The sequence below is a fragment of the Zootoca vivipara genome, chromosome 10 (genome assembly GCF_965207765.1).
Source record: "Zootoca vivipara chromosome 10, rZooViv2.hap1.1, whole genome shotgun sequence".
Classification (NCBI taxonomy): Eukaryota; Metazoa; Chordata; class Lepidosauria; order Squamata; family Lacertidae; genus Zootoca; species Zootoca vivipara.
In genome coordinates, this window is record NC_142593.1 from 4,289,967 (window position 1) to 4,313,542 (window position 23,576).

The window sequence follows — 23,576 nt, forward strand, 5'->3', positions numbered from 1 at the left end:
CATCCCTACTTGAATGTAGGATTGAACATGGGACCTTTGGATTTCAATGTTTGTGCTCTGTCCCTGATCTTACTACAGAATTGAAGGCTTTAAGTCAGAGGCCATCAGCCTTTTGGAGATTGTGGGCACATTCAAAAACTGGAAAAACTATCATAGACATAATCACCCATGCCCTATTCTGCCCACTGCAACAGAATGCTTCTTTCAAACCCAATTTCAGTGGCAGGGAAGGAACATATAAGCACCAGGGAATGTCTCTGCAGGCACCAGGTGCACCCCTGAGCAGCATGTCGGTAACCCAACTATTCATTTTTAAGTCTTTTTGTTCAGTCATATTCAAATTTGTGTATAGCCATTGTAATAAGCGGCCAAGTGCAAGGGTGCAAAACTTGCCTATGTACAGGCCAGCAACTGTGGATCGGAAGAGCTCTCCCTTATGTTCTAGGTTTGAAATGCTGGTTCTAATATAGTACTCAGTTTAGATTCATTGATTCCCTGATGTCATTTAGCCTCTATTTCTGTTTTCTAGAGAAATACACTGGAAATTTTCAGAAAGCCATATCACCAGAATACTGCAGGCTATGGTGTGCTACATGTTATGGCGGGTGGGTGGACAGAACATTGCAATATTAGCCTTGTCCAACGGCAGGCCTGATGTCTCACTTTTAAAGTACAGTGGATGCTTAGGTTGCAAACGTGATCCGTGTGGGAGGCATGTTCGCAACCAGCAGCGTTCACAACCCGCAGCGCCGCGTCTGCGCAAAGTGCGATTTAGCACTTTTGTGCATGCGCCGAAACCTGGAAGTAACCCGTTCGCAACCCAAAAAGACCCAACCTGAAAAATCTGTAACCCGAGGTATGACTGTATAGGGTATTCCTATAGACTAGCATACAACTAATTTATACAATGGTTCCTTCCGGCCCCTCCTTTACAACCAGTGGTATATACATTTCACGAATTAAATAAATAGTTGCAGTAAAGGTAAAGGGACCCCTGATCATTAGGTCCAGTCGTGACTGACTCTGGGGTTATTGGCCGAGGGAGCTTCCAGGTCATGACAAAGCCACTTCTCACGAGCCAGAGCAGCACACAGAAACACCGTTTACCTTCCCACTGTACTTGCACTTTGACGTGCTTTCGAACTGCTAGGTTGGCAGGAGCTGGGACTGAGCAACGGGAGCTCACCCGTCGCGGGGATTCCAACCACCGACCTTCTGATCTGCAAGTCCTAGGCTCAGTGGTTTAACCCACAGCGCCACCCACGTCCCAGTTGCAGTAGTTTAGGAAAAATCTGTCACTCTAGTGGGCGCTAGGTGCCACATTCAAAGAGGGCATTCCACTGTCCATTAGGAAGGAGCCAGCACATTCCAATATGCATGCGTTTGTAGCCCTCTCCTTTTCAGTGCGGGGTGGTCTGGTTTCAAAGAAATCTAGACTTCAGCTCCCTTTCTTCCTTCTTTCCCGTCTATCCGCCCTAGAACCGCAGGGCACCCTGCCTTCCCCCATCCCCCCCTTTTAAAGTAAAGTACTCTTTTTTGAAACGCTTTGCAGAGATCATAATTGCTCTGATGGTGCAGGCGAGGGCAGGCAAGGTGCCCAGAATAGAGTTCGTCGTCCTCTGAAAGAGAACAGGCGCCCGCAAGCACCCAAGGCGCCCAAGGTTGCCGCTGCCTCGGCTAGCCGCAAGCAGCCGCTCCAGCTGCAGGAGCCCGTCGAATGTTGCAATCGGCCTCCTGCCTTGCATCTCCTCTCTCCTGCGCCCATCCGACCAATGGCTTGGCTAGACGCAAGCCGCTGGCCAATCGGAGCGTGGTAATTACCATACCCAGGCACAAGGAGCCAATCGGAAAGCAGGCACGCTCAAGGTCGCTATGCTTCGGAATATCCGGAGACGCGGCTGGCTCTGCATCCCCACAAAGCCGGGAGGGACGCGGAGGGAGCATCGCCTGCGACCATGGACGCCCAGAAGCACGTGGCCAACTTCGGCGCGGGTCCTGCGAAGCTGCCGCTGCCGGTACGTGCACCGCGGGGGACGTTGAATCCGCAGAGAGCGCCTGGCTAAATCCAGCAGGCAAGATGCGCAAGTGTGGGGAATTTGCACTGCGCAGTCCGATCCTATGCATGTGCCTTCGGAAGCCAGTGTCGCCGTGGTGGCTGCAAGTCCTGTATTCACGTAACCATGGAAGTAGGCGAGGCTTGCTTCCGAGTAGGCTTGCGCTGTAAATTGGAAGTAAGCCCCACTCAACTAAAGGCTGCCCTTCAGATAACTGCGTTGGGGGTGTGCGCTTTTTGGTGCCCTCGGGACTGGGGTTATCTTCGCAGTAGGAGCTGCAGATCATTGATCAGGGAAGAGACTCCCTAAATCAACATTTCACAATGCTAAGCGATATTGCAAAAGGTGTGTGCTTGTGTTCCCGTCCTCTCTACGCTGTTATGTGAAAAGATCAACAGCTATGATAGTCCGTTGAACGGGGCTGTGGAAGCGGTATCTCTTAAGGGGCAATTTGCAAGTGTTTGCTTTAAGTACAGAGGACATTCTCGTATTCTCCCGTCGGAGAGCTGTCTCGAGACGGGTGTTAGCAAGTTGTAACAAAGGAGGGATTTTGCATTCGTGGTTAAAGTGGAGCAAAGGGTGAGAAAGGCTGGGGCTTTTAAAAAGTGCTGTACTGGATCTTTGCCAAGTTCGCTAATTAGCTGGCAAGTTAGCACTAGCTCGCCTCTTAATATCTTCGTTGCTCTTCTTGCTGTGCTGGCGTCTTCTATTCCGACAGTGAACTAACTGAAGAGCAATTTCTAACGCCTTGCTCTTTCAGGTACAATAGTAAAGGAGGGGAAATTCCTTTTTCAAAGCTGTCCCAGAACATCTGGCAAAACGAATGCCTGCATTGCAGGGTATCCCCCCTCCTCTTTTTAACTCCCAAAGCCTTGTATTGGAAGAATGCAAAGCGCATTTTGTCTCAGACTCCCACTCCCTTTAAAAGGACATATGGCTGTTTCAAAATATGCTCCCAGATCTACTAGGTATTGGTTACCCATTTTAACTTCCTATCGCTCCTAAAGAAATGCTTTGCATGGCTTTTATTACAGGATAAGGTTTTGTTGAGTTGTAACACAAGGGCCATTTCAGGGGTTTTAAGAAAAGTACGCATTCTCTTTCTGTGGATGTGTGTCTCTGCAGCTGTGGAAAAACTACCTAAATTCCCTCCTTCCTTGTTCCAATAGCTGTGAAAAGGAATATGGTTTGCTTGGTTTTTTCCAGTTTAAAAAGCTACTAATATAAGAGCTCATGGAATAAAAATGCTTACCCCTTTTGTTTGTGTGTGGGGCTGGAATGAAAAGAACCCTTTGTTTACCACTGCTGAATAAATGCTTTGTGAACATGTAGGGAGGGCAGGGAAACATTTGCAGATATCCTAGTTTAATGTCAGGCGGCTGGAGAAATAGATTTTATACAACATATGATAGTAATATGCTGATTGTAAACTCATCTGCTCAGAAAGTTACATCAGCATCTGTCTTGATCCAATCACATATGGGAGAGGTTTGGCTCCTTCTCAGATATAACTTATTTTTCCAGCTTTCCATAAGAATTGCATTCCTAAGTGTTTTAGTTAGTTGAAAGCACTGTTGTGCATTGTTCTCTTTTGGACCTTGGAAGCTGCATGGACATAGCCTGGGGTGGGGTGGGGGGCAGCTGCCCTGTCCTAATCAAGTAAATCAATGGGAAGCTGTGAAGTTGTTGCTGCTTTCTAAAAGACTGCTTTAGAAGTCTACAGCAAACATTTTCCTTTGAATTAAACTTCATACACAGTATTCTGATAGGGATGTGAACCTTGTGGCCCTCCAGATGTTGTGTGATTCCAACTCCCATAAGCCCCAGCCCATGGGGCCATGGAAGATGAAAGCTGTAGTCCAACAACAGCTAGAGAACCACAGATTCCCCATCCCTAATAACATGAGCTTGGTACCTTTTCTAATCAAAGAATTGTGCATTAGTGTCTTATTGTTGAGCTGAATCTGATTAATCGGCTAGAAAGGAACTTTGATGTTTAATAGAACTTGTACCTAAACACATGTATATCAATGGCTATTGAAAAATGCCTTTATTTTTCAGTGGTTTACTTGGGGGGGGGGATGGTGCCCAGTGTTAGTAATGGCAGATCTGATCTGTCCAAAATGCTGTGCATGAAATGACTCTGGATGCGAGGTGTTTTGTTGATAACTAGCATTTGTGAGATTTGACACTGAAATGGCCACAATGATATCAAATTGATTTCTTTTGTAGGTGTTGTTAGAAGCCCAGAAAGAGTTGGTGAATTACAATGGCCTTGGCATTAGTGTTCTTGGTAAGGCACTTTTACTTACTCTTGATGTCTTTTTTTTAGCATTTGGAGCTTTTAATTGTATCTTATAATGAACATAACAAGAAAGAGCTACACATTTAAATCTAGGCATTCCCAGTTTGAGAATTATCCTTTCTGAAATATATCTCCCACTTTTATCCCACCCTCACACCAATGAGCTCTGGAAAGCAGATGTCTGAAGGGGCCAGGGGTGTTCATTTTCTTCTCAAGGTTGCACAATGTAGAAGGTTAAGCTTGAGAAACTGCAGTTGGTTCAAAGTCACCCAATGAACTTTGTAGCTGAGCAGGACTTTAAACTTTGGTCTTCCTGAGCCACCTGCAACACTCCAGCTCCAGCTATGCAACACCAGCTCTTGCTATTTCCCTTTCACTTGTCCAGTGAAGTGAACTGAGGATGCAGCTACCTTTGCAGTTTCTACCCCCTTTGCTACTGAAACAGAAGCTGCCACCCTGGTCTAGCAGTTTCCTAAAGGGTGTTTGAGCTCTGATGTACGTAGCTGTGCTGCCAGAAAAGAGTGCCCCATTCATTTCAGTGGAGGAACACACAGTTCCTGCACCCACTGACCTTCTGTCTCCATTGAATAAAGGTGAATTAAAAGATGGCAATTTTATAAAGCCAAAGTTATTTTAGTGACATGGTTTGTATTGTGTCATTTCTGATACATTTATTTTGTTGCAGAAATGAGCCACAGATCGTCTGATTTTTCAAAAATTGTCAAAGCAGCTGAAAAGTGCTTGCGTGAACTCTTGTAAGTGATCATTTTTATTCACATTCTAAAAAGCCTTTAATCTGAAGGCATACAGTAGTAACTGTAGTACAGTTCCCACTCCGTGTGTAATTTCTTTACAGCAAGTTCATCAAAGTGTCTGTTTTATTGATATGGACACAAGACCAAGCACTTTGTGCTCCTGTACTTAGAATGATTTGTTTTTAAAAGGTTGCCAGCAGGTTCAGTTATTGCTTCTAATATTGCATTGGGAAGTGCAAAATACATGTAATACTTGCAACTGTAGCACAGTACCATGGCTTGGATGCAGATACAGAATATTTGCTGAAGCTTGCTCTGAGTAGGCCTTCCTTTGTGGTGTTTTGCCAATGGCTGTCCATGCTTGAAGACTGAAGCATGTGAAGTGTCTGAGATCCACAGGGCAACCTAGAATTCTACCTAGTATATCTGGAAGCGGGCTTAGAGTGATGCTTCACAGACTCCAAACAAGAAATGTGCAAAGAGATTAGGTACTTTTTTGCATGTATCTGGACTGGCTATAAATTTTGACTTCCGCGGTTCATTCTGGAACAGTGTTGTAAGATTCCTCACTCTGCTAAAACTTTGTTCAGCAGCACCAAGCACACCCCTAGTTGATTATATGTAATTTTGCATTGTCATCAGTCATCCAACCACAGCACAAAGCTTTCTTCTTCATGTTGTATTAATGTGATTGGTCCAGTACCAGCATTTATAGAGCTTCTGGAACTTAAAATAAAACATTTAAAAACATTTTTCTTATTTTCTTTGAAAGCTGAAATATGTAGACTATTATATAGCTAATGCTTATTAGTCTGGCAGATGGTTATACAGAAATACTGTGTATCAGTTGAAATACTGGATAGTAACTGTTTACAAATAATGTAAAACATCATTTTATCAGAAAAGTTTCATTGATCTAGAACTGATATTTTCACCAGGGATCTAATTTGGAGAACAACAACTGTCAAATATTTTGAATCCTGAACTGATAGTATTGTTTCATTTTCCCGATTCTATTTCTCACAGAAAAATGCCAGATAACTACAAAGTGATTTTTCTCCAAGGAGGTGGATCTGGACAATTCAGTGGGGTCCCACTTAATCTTATTGGGCTGAAAGAAGCCAGGTGTGCTGATTATGTGGTTACAGGAGCTTGGTCAGCAAAAGCAGCCAAGGAAGCAGAGAAATATGCCAAAGTGAACCTTGTTCATCCTAAACTCTCTAGTTACACAAGTAAGTAAACTTGCAAAGTTCAACGTTTGTGTAAGCTAAACTGTTGTATGTGCATTTTCTTTCCTGCTTACTGTTTCTGTTACTTGTAAAAGCAAACTGTGCTTGTGTGTGTGTGTGTTTTGTGTGTGTGTGTGTATATTACAATCCTAAAGAAAAATAGTTCCGGAAGTATGAAAACTGGTTAGCTCATTACTGAAATGCAGCCATTCTTATGATTTGGCTTGGATAGGAAGCTTTCACTGGTGCTTTCTAGCCCCTGAACCTTGACCATCTTTCTTAATGGTCTTTTCAAGAACTGCCGAATGTGCACTGTTGGTACCTGTGCGCCCCTTCATGAAAATATAACCGCTTCTGCACATTGCTTTTAGGAGAGGCTAAATCTGGCTGTTACACTCCCATCTTGGCCCTCCCCTCCTCATGGGTGCATTATATCAAAGTTATTGGACCATGTATGGGTAAAATTGTGCATGGGAGAAAAAAGAAAACAAAAGTTTAGGAGCGTGGGAAAATCAGGAGAGGGAGAGGGAGGATCAAAGCAGAAATGCAATTTGACAAGAGTGCTGGCCTGGAAGTACCCATGATGAAAAAGAATAGGGCAACTTGCTGTATCTATGAAACACATCTTGTTCTACCCATTAACCAAATGCATGATGATATTGCGTGTCTGCTGTGCAGTGCATAAATTAGGCTTCTGCCCCCCCCTTTCAGAGCAGCTTATGAGACTGTGCAAACATTAGGTAAAGGAAAACGACCCCTGGCCTGTTATGTCCAGTTAAAGGCGACTATGGAGTGCGGCGCTCATCTTGCTTGTGGGAATGATGTTTTTCGGCAAGTAGTGCAAGTAAATGCGTGTCTACTCGCAAGTGAGCCCTACTGAATTCAATGAGGCTTACTCCCAGGAAAGTAGAAGTAAGTTTAGTTGAACTCAGTGGGGCTTCTGCATGCACAGATTCCACTTAGACGTCTGAGTGGGGAAGCAGATGCAGCTTGACTAGTAAATCACTTAAACTACTCTTAAATTAGTTGAAAACATATTATATGGAAGTTCATGTAATATTTTTATTAAATTTACTACTTCCTTAAATTTTAAGGCCCTCCATCGCCACAGTTGTCAAGGTCCTCTCCTACTGCAGGGAAGTGCGACACACCCTCTTCCACCATGGGGAGGTAGTATGGGACCTTCTGCTGCTGTAGGGAAGTGTATCGCGCCCTCTGCCACTGTGGAGAGGTATGGTGGAACCCTCTTCCACCGTGGGGAGGCCCGACAAGGCCCTCTGCTGCTGTGGGGAAGCATGGCACACCCTCCACCACTGCAGGGAGGTTGAAAACCAGATACCGCCCAGCCCTAGTGCCAGGTTGGGGAAGCCTGAATTATTATCTAAAGCATGACTGGTTGACCTGTGGCCTTCCAGCTGTTGTTGAACTACAATTCTTACCATTCAGAACCATTTGTTGTGCTGTCTGGAGCTGATGGGAAATGTAGTTCTTGATACATGTGTAGCTTGCGCGTGTCACCACGGGGGAAATATCTGTAGCAGCAACTCCTACATTATAACACAGCCATTTGCAAAATGCTCTGTTGGTGTTTGGGTGTGTGAGTAGCCTGTTAAGTTCACAAGATACCTTAGCATCAATGAGGATTAGCATGCATCATGTAGATCAGGGTGGACAATTTATGGCTTACTAGATTTGCTGGATCCCAACTCCTATTAGCCTCAGCCAGCATACCAATGGCCAGGGATGATGGAAACCATAGTCCAGCAACCTCTGAAGGGCCACAGGTGCCTCTCCTAATTACCTTATTGTGTTACAAAAGATTGCTTTCTGGCTTGAATGTTGAAATGATTTTGAATGGTGTTGTGTTTTTAGCATCTTGAAAGGACCTCGTATCCTGTTTTATTTAACACACTCTGCTACTTCCATCATGAGAAAGCATGGTGGGAGGTGTGTGTGTGTCTATATATATATATATATATATATATATATATATATATATATATAATTGCCTGTTTCCCTTTCGTAGCAAGTCCAAGAATGAATTTGCTGGCAAAGCAATAGAAATTTGTTGAACGAGAGTTGCTTTCAAAGTTCAATATTTAAAGGAAAGTTGTATCTCTTCAGACTTCTGAATCTACTAGTTGGGAAATATTTCCATTGTTTACCTGTCTGTTGTCTTACCTGCTTCAGAAATTCCTGATCCAAGCACTTGGAACCTTAACCCCGATGCCTCCTATGTCTACTATTGTGCAAATGAGACGGTTCATGGTGTGGAGTTTGACTTTGTACCTGATGTTGGAAAGGCAGTTTTAGTGTGTGATATGTCATCCAATTTCCTCTCCAGGCCGGTGGATGTGTCTAAGGTAAAGTTCCAAAAGGGCAGTTTGTTGCTTTGCGCAGTGTAACCTAATATCTCAAACCTTGGTTTGCTCAAGGTGATTCGTGTAATGCCTTTACTCACTTATTCAATGAGCATGACTAAATTAGATCCATTAATTTCAATAGGTCTGCTCTGAGTAAAACATCTTTAGGATCTCATTGCAAGTTATCACCCGAGAAGGACCTCCTGAGTGTATTTCACTTTCAGTATATGCATTGTTAAGTGATTTAGCTTGCAAATGTTTCACAGCAGTGATCTTTTCCTTAATTTGTGTGTATAGGATCATACACCAGTATGTGTTCTGCTTATACAGTCATACCTTGGAAGTCAAACAGAATCCGTTCTGGAAGTCCGTTCAACTTCTGAAACATTCGACTTCCAAAGCGCAGCTTCCGGTTGGCTGCAGGAGCTTCCTGCAGCCAATCGGAAACCGTGGAAGCCCCGGTAGATGTTCGGCTTCCAAAAGAATGTTCGAAAACCGGAACAGTCACTTCCGGGTTTCAATCGTTTGGGAGCCAAAACGTTCGGCTCCCAAGGCGTTTGGGAGCCCAGGTATGACTGTAATGTACAAATGAGTATAGTGGTATCTCAGTTTAAGTACACAATTGCTTCCAGAAGTCTGTACTTAACCTGAAGCGTACTTAACCTGAAGCGAACTTTCCCATTGAAAGCAATGGGAAGTGGATTAATCTGTTCCAGATGTGTCCGTGGAGTACTTAAACTGAAAGTATTCAAACCGAAGCGTACTTAAACCGAGGTATGACTGTACTTGGATTTAATATCCATTTCCCCTTTCTTTTCTCCTCCCCACTTCCAATGTCAAGTTTGGTGTAATCTTTGCTGGTGCCCAGAAGAATGCAGGCTGTGCTGGAGTCACGGTGGTTATAGTACGTGAGGACTTGATTGGCTTTGCACTCAAAGAGTGCCCGACGGTGTTGGACTACAAAGTGCAAGTGGAGAACAGCTCCCTATACAACACTCCTCCGTGCTTCAGGTAATTTTGCCACAGTACAATATATTTCATTTTGTTAATTACTCGGAAGTTTACTATGCCGAGAAGAGGTTTAGTCTGTGGACTAAATTCAGCCCACCAGGCCTCTCCATTTGGCCCCCAAGGCAATTTTGGCGAAGTCTTGCCCACCTGCTCTATACTAGATAAAGTCATGACTGGGCCAAATGGAAGTTTGCAGACATCTGCAAATGGTGCGCAGTGCTTTGCAAACTCTGCTGATTTGGTGTACAGTGCTATGCAAAAACAGGTTATCTAATGTCATTGTGATGTCAGGCTATTGACAGGTGGCTGTCCGAACCCACTGGATGAGGGAGATAAGGTTCCACCCCAAGCTATTCCAGAAAGTAAAGCTACTGTTACTCCAGAAAATAAATGTTAGTTGTTGCTTTGGATTATTTTTATTATATAGTTCAGCTTTGCATTGCAGAAGCTGTTTTAGGCTTTTTTTTTTTGTATACTGTGGCATTGAAAAGGTATTATTGTCCTGTCTCAGTGACATAACCAAATTCTCCCAGTGAAATAAAATGTCAGGATGGTATAAATTTTAGTGGAGTTCCAATAATAGCTGCCAAGTTTTCCCTTTTCTCACGAGGAAGCCTATTCAGCATAAGGGAATTTCCCTTAAAAAAAGGGAGAACTTGGCAGCTATGGTTCCAATTGGTCCTCAGCTGGACTGACTACAGAATTGAAAACACCCTTGACATAATGCTTTCTTTGGACTTCTTATTCTGCTGGCAGGTAGGCTTACACAGCAGTACTGACTAATTCTTTGTTGTGTCCTTCATGTAGTGTCACATTGCGACACTGTGCGAAAACCGCAAAGATGGTCATGGCAGTGCTAGGTCTGCTTCTGATCATGGTCTGAATTGAGCCGAGGAATTCTTTGCCCACAGTTTCAGTCCCTTCCACTGCCTACATGCATCTCTTGACTTACCTGTTTCAAGCTGAACTGGCTCAGGTGGTTATTTCCCCAGACCAAAATCCCAACCAACAACCATGCCTTTCCCATTTTGACTGTCATCTAGGCATCATGGTTACGAAATGGAATTTAATTAGCAGTTCTGGATGCAAAGAAGGCAAAGCTGAATAAAGGGTTACTCTGTGTGTTTCTGAATTGCTGACAGCAGTGACGTTGTGCTTTTGTTAGTAGGGTAATTAGAGGTGAGTGAGTGTATGCAATTGTGTGACCACTGGACAAAATATTCTTCAGTTCTACTGTGTGAGCACATGAATTATGTGAATGGAAAATTTTAGTTATGCAAGCAGTTCCTACAACTTCTTTCTGTAATGGGTTAGGAGTGTAAAACAGGCATTTCATTTTTTCAGGCATTTAAATCCCCATTTCTAAAAGTCTGTTTCAACTTCATAGGATGTACCAATAGAAGAATGTTATGAATGTTACCTTGCAAGGTGGAGAATAACCATATCAGATGCAGAAGTTCAAACAGGTCTCTGAGTATTTAATTGTGCAATATGTGTCTACCACGCACAATAGGCACCCCCAAAAAACCTTTTTGCATTACAGATTTTATTCACACATGCCAAAAGTTACTTACCGGTATTCGATAGTGAGTGTTGGCATGTATGAGTGTTCTAGAATGTATGGAGTATTTTAACTTTATTTCAAATAATTTTATATTACCCTTTAACTAAACATTTTCAGGGGTGTTTACAACCCCATCAGAAAAGCACCATTTCCCTCTCCCTGACAAGCACAACACAAACATAGCAAGGATTTTAAAATTTGGAAATATGGCTATGCCATATAACATGATTGGTTGTTTCTGTCTGGCTAAATAGAAAAAACCAAGGAAAGCTTCTTTGCGAAGACAAAATGGGGTGTGGTGAAAGGGAAGAATGGGTCATTCTTCTGCTTGACCAGTGGTGAGTTTTGCATCTATTGGTCATTTTTGGTGCCTAGTTTAAGTCCCATCCCATTACATTATTCTAGTACAGGCATCCCCAAACTTCGGCCCTCCAGATGTTTTGGATTACAATTCCCATCATCCCTGACCACTGGTCCTCTTATCTAGGGATCATGGGAGTTGTAGACCAAAACATCTGGAGGGCCGCAGTTTGGAGATGCCTGTTCTAGTAACCTGAGTATGGAGTGAAAGGTTTACATGCATGGAAAATAATTTCAATTAAGAAAAATGGAATTCTCCTTGAAGCCATAACTGCTAAATTATCAGTAGCTTGCATAATAATTGTATACTGTGGTAGGGACACAAAACTCAGGGCAGACAATTGCAAACTTTTAAACTTCATTTTTCTTATATATTTGTAAACTAGTTACCCATTTCGTATAACATTCCATATTTACAGTGTTGTAAAATTTGTACCCTGCAGGTTGGCAGGATGTATCTGCCTCCTTTGCTTCTTGAAAACAACATGTGTCTTGCAAGAGATTGACCAAACTCTCTTTCCTTTTTTCGGTAAATCTGACTGTTTCTCTTTCTTCTCTGTGCAGCCGTTAGTTGGCTGGGGACCTGACCTGAATGTCCATGAGCTGCTGTAGTGAAGCTCTGAATTAAATTAGTCCAATACGGATCGTTTTAACCTCTTGCCAAAAGGAGTCCTGGCTTCCTGACGTTAATCTGCTGCATGAAGATTAACAGCCCCCCCCCCGGGGGGGGGGAGAAATTGCATTTCCTAGCTACAAGGATATTCAAATCTATGACTAAACCTGCTTTGGGGATGGCATGGAAGTTTGCTATGTGGCTTTTAAAGTGGGTCATTCTATTATGCTCCCTGTCCCCACTTATTTAGTGAGTGTATTTTTGTGGATCATAGAGGCTTAGGTGAAATCCAGTAACAGGATACATATAATGAACCATTACCGAAGTAGCTCTTACAGGAATTCTCTGAGTATGGGACACTTTTGCAACAGGTGTGCAAATGTAGAGAGAAAGAGTGATGTGGAAATGGAACAAAATAGCTAATGAACAGGAATGTTTAATATTTTAGGCTTATTGTCTGCCAGAGGCTTGTGCTGGTTTATGTTGTGGCATCAAAGTCTGTCCTTTTGTCTGGAAGGTGGATTAGAGCCCCCATACCAGCTTCAACACAATTCACGCTCCACATTGGAACACTGATTTCTGGGCGTTCTCTGCTTCCGTAATGCTCATGGCTTTTGTGTAATGTCTTGGAAATGGGGCATGTACCTGAGTGACAATACAGATTTCTGTGATTTTGGGACCAAATCCAGGCACTGGCATAACGGCAGCTTTACAAATAAAAGGCAAATGCCCCCAATCCTGCTTCCAAAGTAGTGACCAACCAGAAGGTCCCCGGAGAAGGCAGGCCTTAGAAGGACACTCCTGCTGGCCAGCTGAGTAGGGTGAATGATGCTTTTCTGTACATGGGGACAGTAAAAGTTCAGATGACTTGGGTGAGCACTGTGAGATACAGTTGGCTCAGGCTATTTGCTTACAATGAACACACTGTTGATTCAGCAATAATCCAGCTTGGTTCAATAGGAGCAACTTCCTAGTTAGCTGAGAATCTGAGTTATGAGTTGGGAATCTCTGCCTTGAATTCACAAGGTAGTCTTGGGTCAACATTATCCCTCAGCTCCCCACCTGTAATATGGAGATAATGCTAGTCATCTTCCTTGCATTCAAAATAGCAACCCTTACAAACAACACTGTAATGTACTTTTAAGAGTCTTGAGCACTATATGAATGCTTAATATTAATAGTAGTTATAGTAAGTATGTCAAGGATTATGGCTTTTAGCTTTTTACAAGCAGTTTAGTATGCAAAGTGACATCCATGGGAAATACCTGTGATCAAGCAGAATTCTCTCTTTGTAGCTAAGATCACAGACAATGCTTTGCATTCTGATTTTCATTCAGTAGCTGTCTTTGGAAAAGTTTGTCAATGGCTACATGAAAGCAGCAGGACAGTATTGTTCTTACTGGCTATTGCAAAAAGAACAGCTCAAGGTGAAAAGGTTTAAGTTATTTTAAATCATCATCATCAACAGGGCCGTCCCTAGGCCCGGGCTGGGTGGCACAAGGCGCCAGGGCGCCTGGCCATCAGGGGCGCCGAACGCTGGTGTCTGCCTCTGCGCGCCTCTGCTGTTGAGCAGCTTCAGGCAGCTCTCCAGAGGTGCACGGGGAGTGTGAGCCTGGGGCCGCCTCTGCTGCGCCTCTGTCTCAGCTGTTGAGCGGCTTCAGGCCACTCTCCAGAGGCGCGCAGGGAGCACTGGCCTGGGGCCGCCTGAACAGCTGAGAGGCGCGGCGGCCCCAGGCTTGCGCCCCCCGCATGCCTCCGGAGCTTCGCGCAGGGAGCGTGAGCCTGGGGCTGCCTCCTCCGCGCCTCTCAGCTCCCCGCACGCCCCTCCTGCCCGCACCAGGGCGCCAGATATGGTTAGGACGGCCCTGATCATCAAACCTTTTATTGCATCAAATGCGGGTGGCACTGTGGGTTAAACCACAGAGCCTAGGGCTTGCCGATCAGAAGGTCGGTGGTTCAAATCCCCGCAACGGGGTGAGCTCCTGTTCCTCATTCCCAGCTTCTGCCAACCTAGCAGTTCGAAAGCACGTCAAAGTGCAAGTAGATAAATAGGTACCACTACAGCGGGAAGGTAAACGGTGTTTCCATGCACTGCTCTGGTTCGCCAGAAGCGGCTTAGTCATGCTGGCCACATGACCTGGAAGCTGTACGCCGGCTCCCTTGGCCAGTAAAGTGAGTTGAGCGCTGCAACCCCAGAGTCGGTCACGACTGGACCTAATGGTCAGGGGTCCCTTTACCTTTACAAACATCCATAACAAATCAATACAGAATTACCACCTCCCCAGTGGGACAAAACATTTGCCAAAAGAAAAGAGGCAAGGCAGTCTATCATCACATCTCTAGGTCTCCAGGGAGATCAGAAGTCTGCAATGTGTTTCAACGACAAAAAAACCCCCCAAATAAAGATATTTAGCCACAAACTTGGTGAGCTCCTGATCATTCCCCAGTAATAGAACATGTATGACCTCCAACTCTGGTTTCCATTTGGGGATGCAGAGTTGATCTAGGAATTGCTGGCAGAGGTCAGCATATAGTTGACCTTTAAGAACCATATGTGTAAGAGTTTCCACCAGGTGGTCTTCACATGGGCAAATTTTTCTCCTTCCACCCTGCCCGAGAACCTTCCCCAAAGGAGGTTAGATGGATTTGAATTAAACCTGGCCTGCGAAAATGCCCTTCTTTCTTGAGGGTTAAGCAAAAATTCAAGATAATTGTGGTTAATTTCATGTGCCCAAGAAAGTTGAAAGTAAAGAGGGGAACATGTTTTCCCTGCTGCTACTGTTAGTTCCTGGCGTTCAATATCCCACAACCTAGTTTTATTATAGCCTTGGCAGATCGTAGGGACATTGATCGCAAAAGTTCCGCTGACAGCCCGAGTTGCTTATTAAACTGTTGTAGCCCTAGGGAAAGAAAGGGATCTAACAAAACTTTGCTGAGGAGAGGATCTTTATCTGTTGTCAGGCAGATGTTTAACCAGCATAGAAGAAATCTTGCCCAGGCGACAGTCTCTACCTTGTGTTGACCTCCCTCTAGACACAAGGCTGCATAGAGTACACAGCCTGGGACAGCAAAAATCTTGAAGAGGAAATCTGCCTGCACTCGTTCTACCAGCTGGGCAAACCCTAGCAGCCAGACTGGAATTCCATAGAGCAACTGAGCTATAATTTTGGCGTTGAAGACCTTAAGGGCAGAGGGGATATGCGAATTACCTCTTATTATGAAGAAACACATTATGGCCTGCATAGACATCTTACTGGCATTCACCACCGTTGCACAGTGCGAGGACCAAAGACGCCTATGATGGAATGTAATTCCCAGATAGTTGAATTTGAATACCTGCTGGATGGGTTTCCCACCAAATACCCAGCTATAGCTCTTGCGTGAATTCCCAAAAACCATTATTTTCCTTTTATCAAAATTCATGCACAATTTCATTCTGGACAGATAGTCAATACAGGAATTTAACAGTCGTTTTAAGCCAATTCTTGTCTGTGAAAGCAAAATCATACCACCTGTGTATAGGAGGATGGGGATGCTTGATGCATTGAATTTTGGGCTATGGGTGTCCACCTGTTTTAGTGAAGAAGCGACGTCGTTAAGAAAAAGGTTAAAAAGAGAGGGAGCAAGTACACAGCCCTGCTTTACTCCTCGGTTTATGGCAGGATCTGTCATTTCACTCCCTGGTGTTGCTCTTATACGACAGGTGTTCTTTGTATAAAGCTTTTTGATCAAGTAAAGTAATCTAGGTTCTAGGCCCATTGTCTCCAATTTGGTCCATAACAGCCCCCTGTCAACAGTGTCAAAAGCAGCTTTGATATCTAGTTATTTTAAATAGGAAATACCATGTTTGATGAAAAAGTTATCAGGCCAAAGCTAGCAATATCTTTCGCAGGTTTGAATGGCTTTTTCTGCCACTTGAGCCAAGATCTTTTAATCTGACCAGTATTTCACAACCGGATCTCCTGTTGGTTAGACCATATTTTCAGCAGTCATGACAGGGCCTATACAGATGAAGAAACAATGGGAATTTTCAATTTTGCCCTTGTATTATATCTACAGCCTCCAATTGTCTCTGCAGTATTGTGTTCCCAGAGCACTGTTAACCGGCAGCTAGATTGTAACCAGAATAGAAAGTATTCTATAGGAAGTTCTCTTGCTTTGGCTGACGGGTTTCACTTGCCATAAAATGATGCTTTGCCTTTTTGCATGTGATTTGGCTTGCTTGCTTGTGCCATTTGAAACAGGATGACACCTTGGCTTGACACACTTCTGGTCTTCAAGGGGAATACCAGTTTAGATTAGGTACTGGGTGCATTTGTGAGATTATGCATAGGGGACAGATGACTCTGTCTCTTCCCTGTCCCCCAACACACACTCTTGTTGGTTTTACTTCTCTTCTATACCATGTAAGCAAAACTTGCTGTTTTTTGTTATTGAGACATGAACATAGCATTGCAAATAATTGGTGCCTCCTCTCTTTTGATTCCAGTATCTATATCACAGGCTTGGTCCTGAATTGGGTAAGAAGCAATGGCGGAGCTGCAGCTATGGATAAGCTTAGCCAAATGAAGTCACAAATGATTTATGATATTATTGACGGATCCAGTGGATTCTATGTGTAAGTTGTTCTGACTTTCCCCATTGTTACTGTACAGTGCTATCTCAGAGGACTTTGTCTACATAGGACTTTAGCAAGTCTTCCACCCAAGCACATGTGGAAAACTAGCATTTTGGTGAAACAGCTTGTAGCCTTGCTTCCTCCCAGGAGTGGCAGCTTCTGCATGTGTGCATATTGCAAGAGGACTATGCCATGCTAGAAATAACATGCTTTGAATGGAACATTATCTGTAATGTGTTTACCTTCATCCTACCCAGTTCATAACTTCTAGCTTGTTAGTCCCATTTAAGTGAGATTATAGCCAGAAGAACCTTCATTTCCCCTCAAGGCAGCTAATACGGCCAGCTGTTTAGGAATTCACAACAAAAGTGGTGGCCATTATTATGATGGAATTGAGCTGTACAGTGATACCTCGGGTTACAGACGCTTCAGGTTACAGACTCTGCTAACCCAGAAATAGTACCTTGGGTTAAGAACTTTACCTCAGAATGAGAACAGAAATCGCGTGCCAGCCCAGCAGTGCGGTGGCAGCAGGACGCCCCATTAGCTAAAGTGGTACCTCAGGTTAAGAACAGTTTAGCCTTTGCAGATGCCTCCATGCATTCTTTCAACATATAGGGATGAGGTCATCTGACACCTCCCCATGTAATTTCCATGTAATTCTCTTTCAGGTAGCCCTTTAGAGTTTGCAAGTAGAACTGATTTCTGTGGTGGACCAAAGATGACGTTACAGTCCTACCTCATGTTGCGTTAGGTTCATGTTGTGTCTTTTTGGCTTGTGAATGCAGCAAACCCGAAAGTATACACTTCTGGGTTTTGGCGCATGTGCAGAAGCGTCCTGCGCACTTCACACATGCACAGAAGCGCTCTATTGTGCTCCGTGCTTGCGCAGAACTGCGGCTTTAGTTGAGGACTTTTTGGAGTGCAAACGGCGCCCCGGAATGGATCGTGTCAGCAACTAGAGGTACCACTGTACTTGGAAACATAGGATGGTAGTCAATTAAGTTTTACTCAGAGTAGATGTGCAAAAATGAATGAACACGGCTATGTTAGGCCCATTAATTTCAATAGGCCTATTCTGATTAAAACTTAGTTGAATACCACCTACAATTTAGTTCACTAATATGTACTGATCTGATAAGCCAAAATATGGCTGTAATCACATTTCTGTGAAATTTTCAGATGTCCTGTGGAGAAGAACAGCAGGAGCAGAATGAATGTTCCTTTCCGGATTGGCAGTATTAAGGGTGATGAGGCCCTGGAAAAGAAATTCCTTGATCAAGCTACAGAAAACAACATGCTATCCCTGAAAGGGCATAGGTAAGAGAGAAGTCTGTGGAGAAGCTTTGGCTGAGGTTGAGTTACAATGTGACGGAAAGAGCAGTAGGAATTGAACACACACACAAATGAGAAGTATTGTCATTTCTCAGAACTGTGAAAAAACACAGGTTGTATTAGTGCAGAACCTTAGCTGTGTTTTCAGTGTTGTCTGAAAAAATCCCTTATATGTGTGACTGCACAATTTTATAGATATTTTTCAGTTTTTAAAAACTGAAAAGTCATGTTATAATCAAACCAATTTTTATTTAAGTTTAGAGTCGATGCCCAAATTGTCTATGAATTAAGAGTCCATGAGCAGAAATGCCTTATTTGTGTATGGTATTTACAGTAAATATTTGACAGGTGATAAGTACTGTCACCATTTCCCCAATCTGCTACTGCTTAAGCACCGTGTTTTTTGCTAGTCATGGCTTACATAGGAAGCTGCCTTCTACTGAGCCCAGGCCATTGGTCATCTACCAATCTATGGCCTGGCTCAGTATAAGCCAGCTTCCTATGTAAGCCATGACTAGCGGAAAACATGGCGCTTGAGCAGGGTTTCAGATGGAAGACTTCCCCAGCCCCATCTGGAGATGTAGGGGATTGAACCTGGAACCTGCTGCATGCAAAACATGTGGTTTACCTCTGAGTAAGGGCCATTGGCTTCTTTGCCTTTTAGTGATGCCTCCCAGCCAGGAATCATGTAATACTGTGCTATGTGGTCACCTGGATTTGGCTATCATGCTCATGTTCTGCTTCCTGGTTTCCCACAAGCATCTGCTTGACCATTGTGAGAACAGTATGCTGGACTTGAAGGGCCATGGGCCTGATCCAGCAAGTTATTCCATTCTGTAGATGCTTCCATTTTGTTTTGCACTGTTGGAATTGTATCTTCCCACCCCACCCCTATCTTGTACTGGTCTTTCTGCCTCCCACTTTCCTCTTGGCATCTGGTATGGTGATGCTTGCAAGGTGATGCTTCAAAATAAATCTGTCACTCTGGTCTAATTATTGCTCCCCTCATGCAATCTCAAACTCACAGTTCTTCTGTTCATGCACTCTTGGAGGAACAGCCTGAGACTTCTTTTCAGTTTGTATGCACCTAAAGCATTGCTATCTTTAGAAACAACCCATTCTTCTCAACAAGATGCACATGCCTCTTGTTAGCACTCACCAGCCTTCCCCATCCTGGTGTCTTCAACATCTTATTGGACTCCAGCTCCCATCAGCCAGCTGCCAATGTGGCCAGTGGGCAAAAATGGTGGGAACTATGGTCCAGCAGCATCTGGAAGCACCAGGTTGGTATGAATTGAGGGAGGGCAACCTCTAGGCCTGGAGACCAAATGTGGCCTTCAAGTGTTAAAGGTTTTATCATCTCTGGCTCATAAATCCAGTGGTCTAGCAACACATCCGCTTGTAAAAGGTAAAGGACCCCTGGATGGTTAAGTCCAGTCACAGGTGACTATGGGGTGTGGTGTTCATCTCGCTTCTCAGGCCGAGAGAGCTGGCGTTTGTCCACAGACAGCTTTCCAGATCATTTGGCCAGCAGGACTAAACCACTACTGGTATACTGAGGACCGCGACAAGTGCCAGAGTGCACAGAAATGCCATTTACCTTCCCGCTGTAGCAGTACCTATTTATCTACTTGAACTAGTATGCTTTCGAACTGCTAGGTTGGCAGAAGGTGGGGCAGAGCCCAAGAGTGCCACCTATGTCCCCTCACTTTCGCATGTGGCAGCCTTTAAACCAGCAGAGAAAACAACGCAGCTCCTTCCCTGGAATCACATTGAGGGTTGGTTGCAGATAAGAGGCAATAAAATACTCATGGAAGCAAAAAAAAAAATCAGTGAAGTAAGACATTTACTTGAGCAGGTTGCAATATGCAGTATTTACTCCATCTCGGTAGAGCAAAGGTACACTTAAAGTCCAAACAAGAGTCTCTGTGCTCTACATGTTGCCTGTAAGAGAAGAAAAGGCAAGACTGGTTAAAAGCAGCTCTCTGCATCTCCTGTAGGAACTGCGCATTTCCAGAAATAAGTACCCACAGTCAGTATCTGCTTTGGTAGAGTAAACAATCAGTGAAAACTGCTTCTTGGATCTTCTCTCTGTTTCTGGAAATGAATGGCTCTCGATCATTCATCCCAACATCCAGGTCTCTCTTATCTGCCCCTCAGGACTCTTACCACGCCACATTCGGTCTTTAGCTGCTACACCACCTTTCCAGGTCATGTTCCTCACTGGCCCTGATTCACAACTTCATTGAGTGCTTTTGGCTTGCCAGAATGTTCCCTTGTACTCTGATAATACCTCTTGCTTGCGTAGTGGAGGACAGAGTGGGGTGTGTGTAGAAACTAGCCTGCTATACAGAGGTAGAAAGTACATTGGAGGCTCCGCCCACTTTTGCCTCTGGCATCTTTTCCCATAAAAGCTTGCCCAGAAAGGAACGCAGCAGAAAGGAATGCAGAGCTGAAAGAGGTTACTTTCCCCTCAATATAAATGAATGTTCTGGACTACAAAAATAATATAGGGTACTGGTGAAACTGGGGGACTCTCCAAATGTACTCTTTCCTTGCATTTCCCTTTACTCTTTCAGATCTGTGGGAGGAATCCGTGCTTCTTTGTATAATGCTGTGACAAGAGAAGACGTTCAGAAGTTAGCAGCATTCATGAAGAGCTTCATGGAGATGCATCGGTCATGAACTCGAATTAATTAGTGCTGCCCCTCTTGGAAATAAAACTAATGAATTGGAAGCTGGTGGAAATATTTCCTATACTAAAACTTTCAGTACCACAGTCAGATTTTGGAAACCAATAAAAACCCCAGTGTCCCTTATATCTGCCCAATATTCAAAGCGGTCTTGGCTGTAGAAGATCCAGGCTTGCTTGTCCCTGCACTTTGAGAATTGACCGCAGTGTTTTATCACAGTCCCTAGAGGTATGCAGTTCCATTTGTGTTTTTTAAAGTGGGTAAGTAGGGAGAGAATTCAGCAGCCTAAAATAAAATAAAATGTACTGAGGATAGAGGGGAAAACTTAACTATAGAAAATACATTTTGGGGGGTTACATCAGTAATCAAATAATAGCTCTTATTCTAATTGCCCCTGCTAAAAACCTTTCATCTTGATCTGCTAAAAGAAAGGACACAGAAGGAATGGTTGAGCGACCTGGCATGGACAATAATAGAGGTTTTGCTGTCACCTGATCATCTTGATCTGCTAAAAGAAAGGACACAGAAGGAATGGTTGAGCGACCTGGGTAGTGGGTTAGAGGGGTTGTAGAAATTAGTATTGCATACATGGCAACTCTCGGAAATTGTTCTCAGTGTAAGAGATCTGACAAACAATCCCATCTTACATAAAGTATTTCCCCTGGTGCCAGTTTGTTACATTTTCCTGAAGTTAGTCTCCTCCTTAAGAGAATCGTGTGCTTAGTATGGTAAGCAAAGTTAAATACAGCGGTACCTCCGGTTATGAACAGGATCCGTTCTGGAGGCCCGGCCATAACCCAAAGATTCCGTAACCTGGAGGTTACGCAACACGAGTTACCCCTGTATTTAGATAACATTCAACGGAAACAGATTTTATATGTTTAATAATTCCAAGTACGCCTCTAGTGCCTAAGGGAATTACTCGCAGCCATCCTTTGTTAACACCAGGCCTTAGTCTTTGAAGCAGGAAGCCTGTTAAGTTTTGCTGACTTTGACCATGGAATTGTTAAGCACACACTTAACTATACTGTGCTGCAGTTCTATCCCCTGCTTTTAAAATGCTGAACTACTTCTGACTTAAAGACATTTCCATTTGGCGCCCTTTCCATTCTACTGCACAGAAACCAAAATCACTTTCTTTCCCTGTGCCTTCCTGCCTGTTTTGAGACCAATATTGCCTTCATGTTCACAAGATCCCACACAATTCCCCCCAATGATGTTTTTGTTCAGGGGCCATGTCACACCTTTTGTGCCTTCTTGGAAGATGCACTCGCAGCAGAAAGAGGCCTTGCTTCCTTTACCGAGTCAGACCATTGCTCCCTCTAGCTCAGCATTGTCTGCACTTTCTGGCAACAGCTCTCTGGAGTCTCAGCCCTACAGGGGCACACTGGGGTTTGAACCTGGGACCTTCTGCATGCCAAGCAGATGCTCTTCCACTGAGCCATGACCCCACCCCCTTGCTCATCATACATAATTCTAGTTTTTTAAAATTATTATTACCTGTACAGAGATTGTGTCCATGTAGGACACAACTGTTGTGAAATGTATGTATGTATGAAATGGCCAACACTCTTAACTTGTGAAAAGAAGGTTCAGTATATCTTCCCCTTGCATTCTATTTCATGTTCACTCTCTGGTATAACTCACCCATCTGACCAATAATGTTACCCTTAAAAATAATTTTTAACCAAAACTGTTTATTTCTCAAAGACTACATTCATTAGATCATGGCTTTTCCCCCCTTTAAATTGCTCCTTTAGCTGTTTGTTTGTTTTTAATGAAATAACATTGTTGATAGAATTTGGCCACCTGATCAGTTCGTTTCTCAAGATTGGATTTCTTAGAGCCACGGAGACAGTCATCAATTTCGTGTACAATCTCATGTACAGTTTAATACATCATCATCATCATCATCATCATCATCATCATATTAAGAACAACCCTTTTATATTCCTGGAGTTTTTACTTAAAAGCATGTGGGTCAATATAGAAGAAAGAGTCCTCCCTGCTTTGTTTAAAATAACCAAGTTTTTCTTTGTATATACTAAACTGAAAAATAATAAAAGTCTTTTAAAGTATTACTGGTGAATTTGATCTAGTTTGTTTTAACTTTGAAAACTCAAAATGGGATGTGAAACTATTTTTGAGAGACTTTTTTTTAAAACCACACGCAGTCCTACCACCTGAAGTTTTAAATCTGTTCAAAAGCGTTTTATGTGAATCTGCTACCTCAGTTCAGCGGTGGGCTAGTAAACTCACATATTTGCACATATTCTGGATATTGCTTGCTTCAGGCTTTGCCAAAGTGGTTCCATCAGATGTTGCTGAACCCATCACCCACCATGACCATTGGTTAGGAACAATGCAAGCTGGAGGGCACCACGTTGGTTCAGCGGTGAACGGTGCCGCTTGGCTGCCCGGGGTGGCACCCCCTGGGGGCGGGGGCGTCACTCCGCAGTGTGCATGCGTTGTGATGTCATGGCACGCGTGCCAGGATGAACGGTGCATGCGCACTCCGTCCAGGTTGGCGCTGCTGCTCCTGCGACAACCTTACAATTCGCCGAGCAAGTGGCAACTCATAAGGCTGCTGCGTGTGAACAGCGCATGTAAGGCTGCCCCGTCTGTGCTGCTTTTTGCACGGGGCAGCCTTGGGGGGGGGGGACAGGAGGCGGGCGG

The 23,576-nt window shown here is 43.9% G+C and overlaps 1 protein-coding gene across 3 annotated transcripts; it reads left to right on the forward strand.

The window, feature by feature from the left end:
- Nucleotides 1-1,559: 1,559 nt before the first annotated feature.
- On the forward strand, nt 1,560-22,978 carry PSAT1 (phosphoserine aminotransferase 1). Of its 3 annotated transcripts, none has more exons than XM_035099932.3 (9): nt 1,560-2,015; nt 4,287-4,347; nt 5,045-5,114; nt 6,141-6,346; nt 8,534-8,706; nt 9,548-9,717; nt 16,744-16,872; nt 18,055-18,192; nt 20,787-22,978. In XM_035099932.3, the coding sequence occupies exons 1-9, from the start codon at nt 1,956-1,958 to the stop codon at nt 20,890-20,892; spliced, it is 1,113 nt and encodes a 370-aa protein (XP_034955823.1). In that variant the 5' UTR covers nt 1,560-1,955; the 3' UTR covers nt 20,893-22,978. The 3 variants fall into 3 exon arrangements, with proteins under 3 accessions (XP_034955823.1, XP_034955826.1, XP_034955825.1); XM_035099935.3 differs by having other exon boundaries at nt 1,912-2,399; XM_035099934.3 differs by lacking the exon at nt 1,560-2,015 and adding an exon at nt 2,421-2,633.
- Nucleotides 22,979-23,576: the final 598 nt, after the last annotated feature.

What these genes read in the sequence shown, in the direction of transcription:
- PSAT1 (XM_035099932.3), top strand. Translation starts at nt 1,956, where the DNA reads ATGGACGCCCAGAAGCACGTGGCCAACTTCGGCGCGGGTCCTGCGAAG. An exon ending in AAGTGCTTGCGTGAACTCTT is followed by an intron (nt 5,115 to 6,140) that starts GTAAGTGATCAT and finishes TATTTCTCACAG; the next exon opens with AAAAATGCCAGATAACTACA. An exon ending in GGATCCAGTGGATTCTATGT is followed by an intron (nt 16,873 to 18,054) that starts GTAAGTTGTTCT and finishes TGAAATTTTCAG; the next exon opens with ATGTCCTGTGGAGAAGAACA.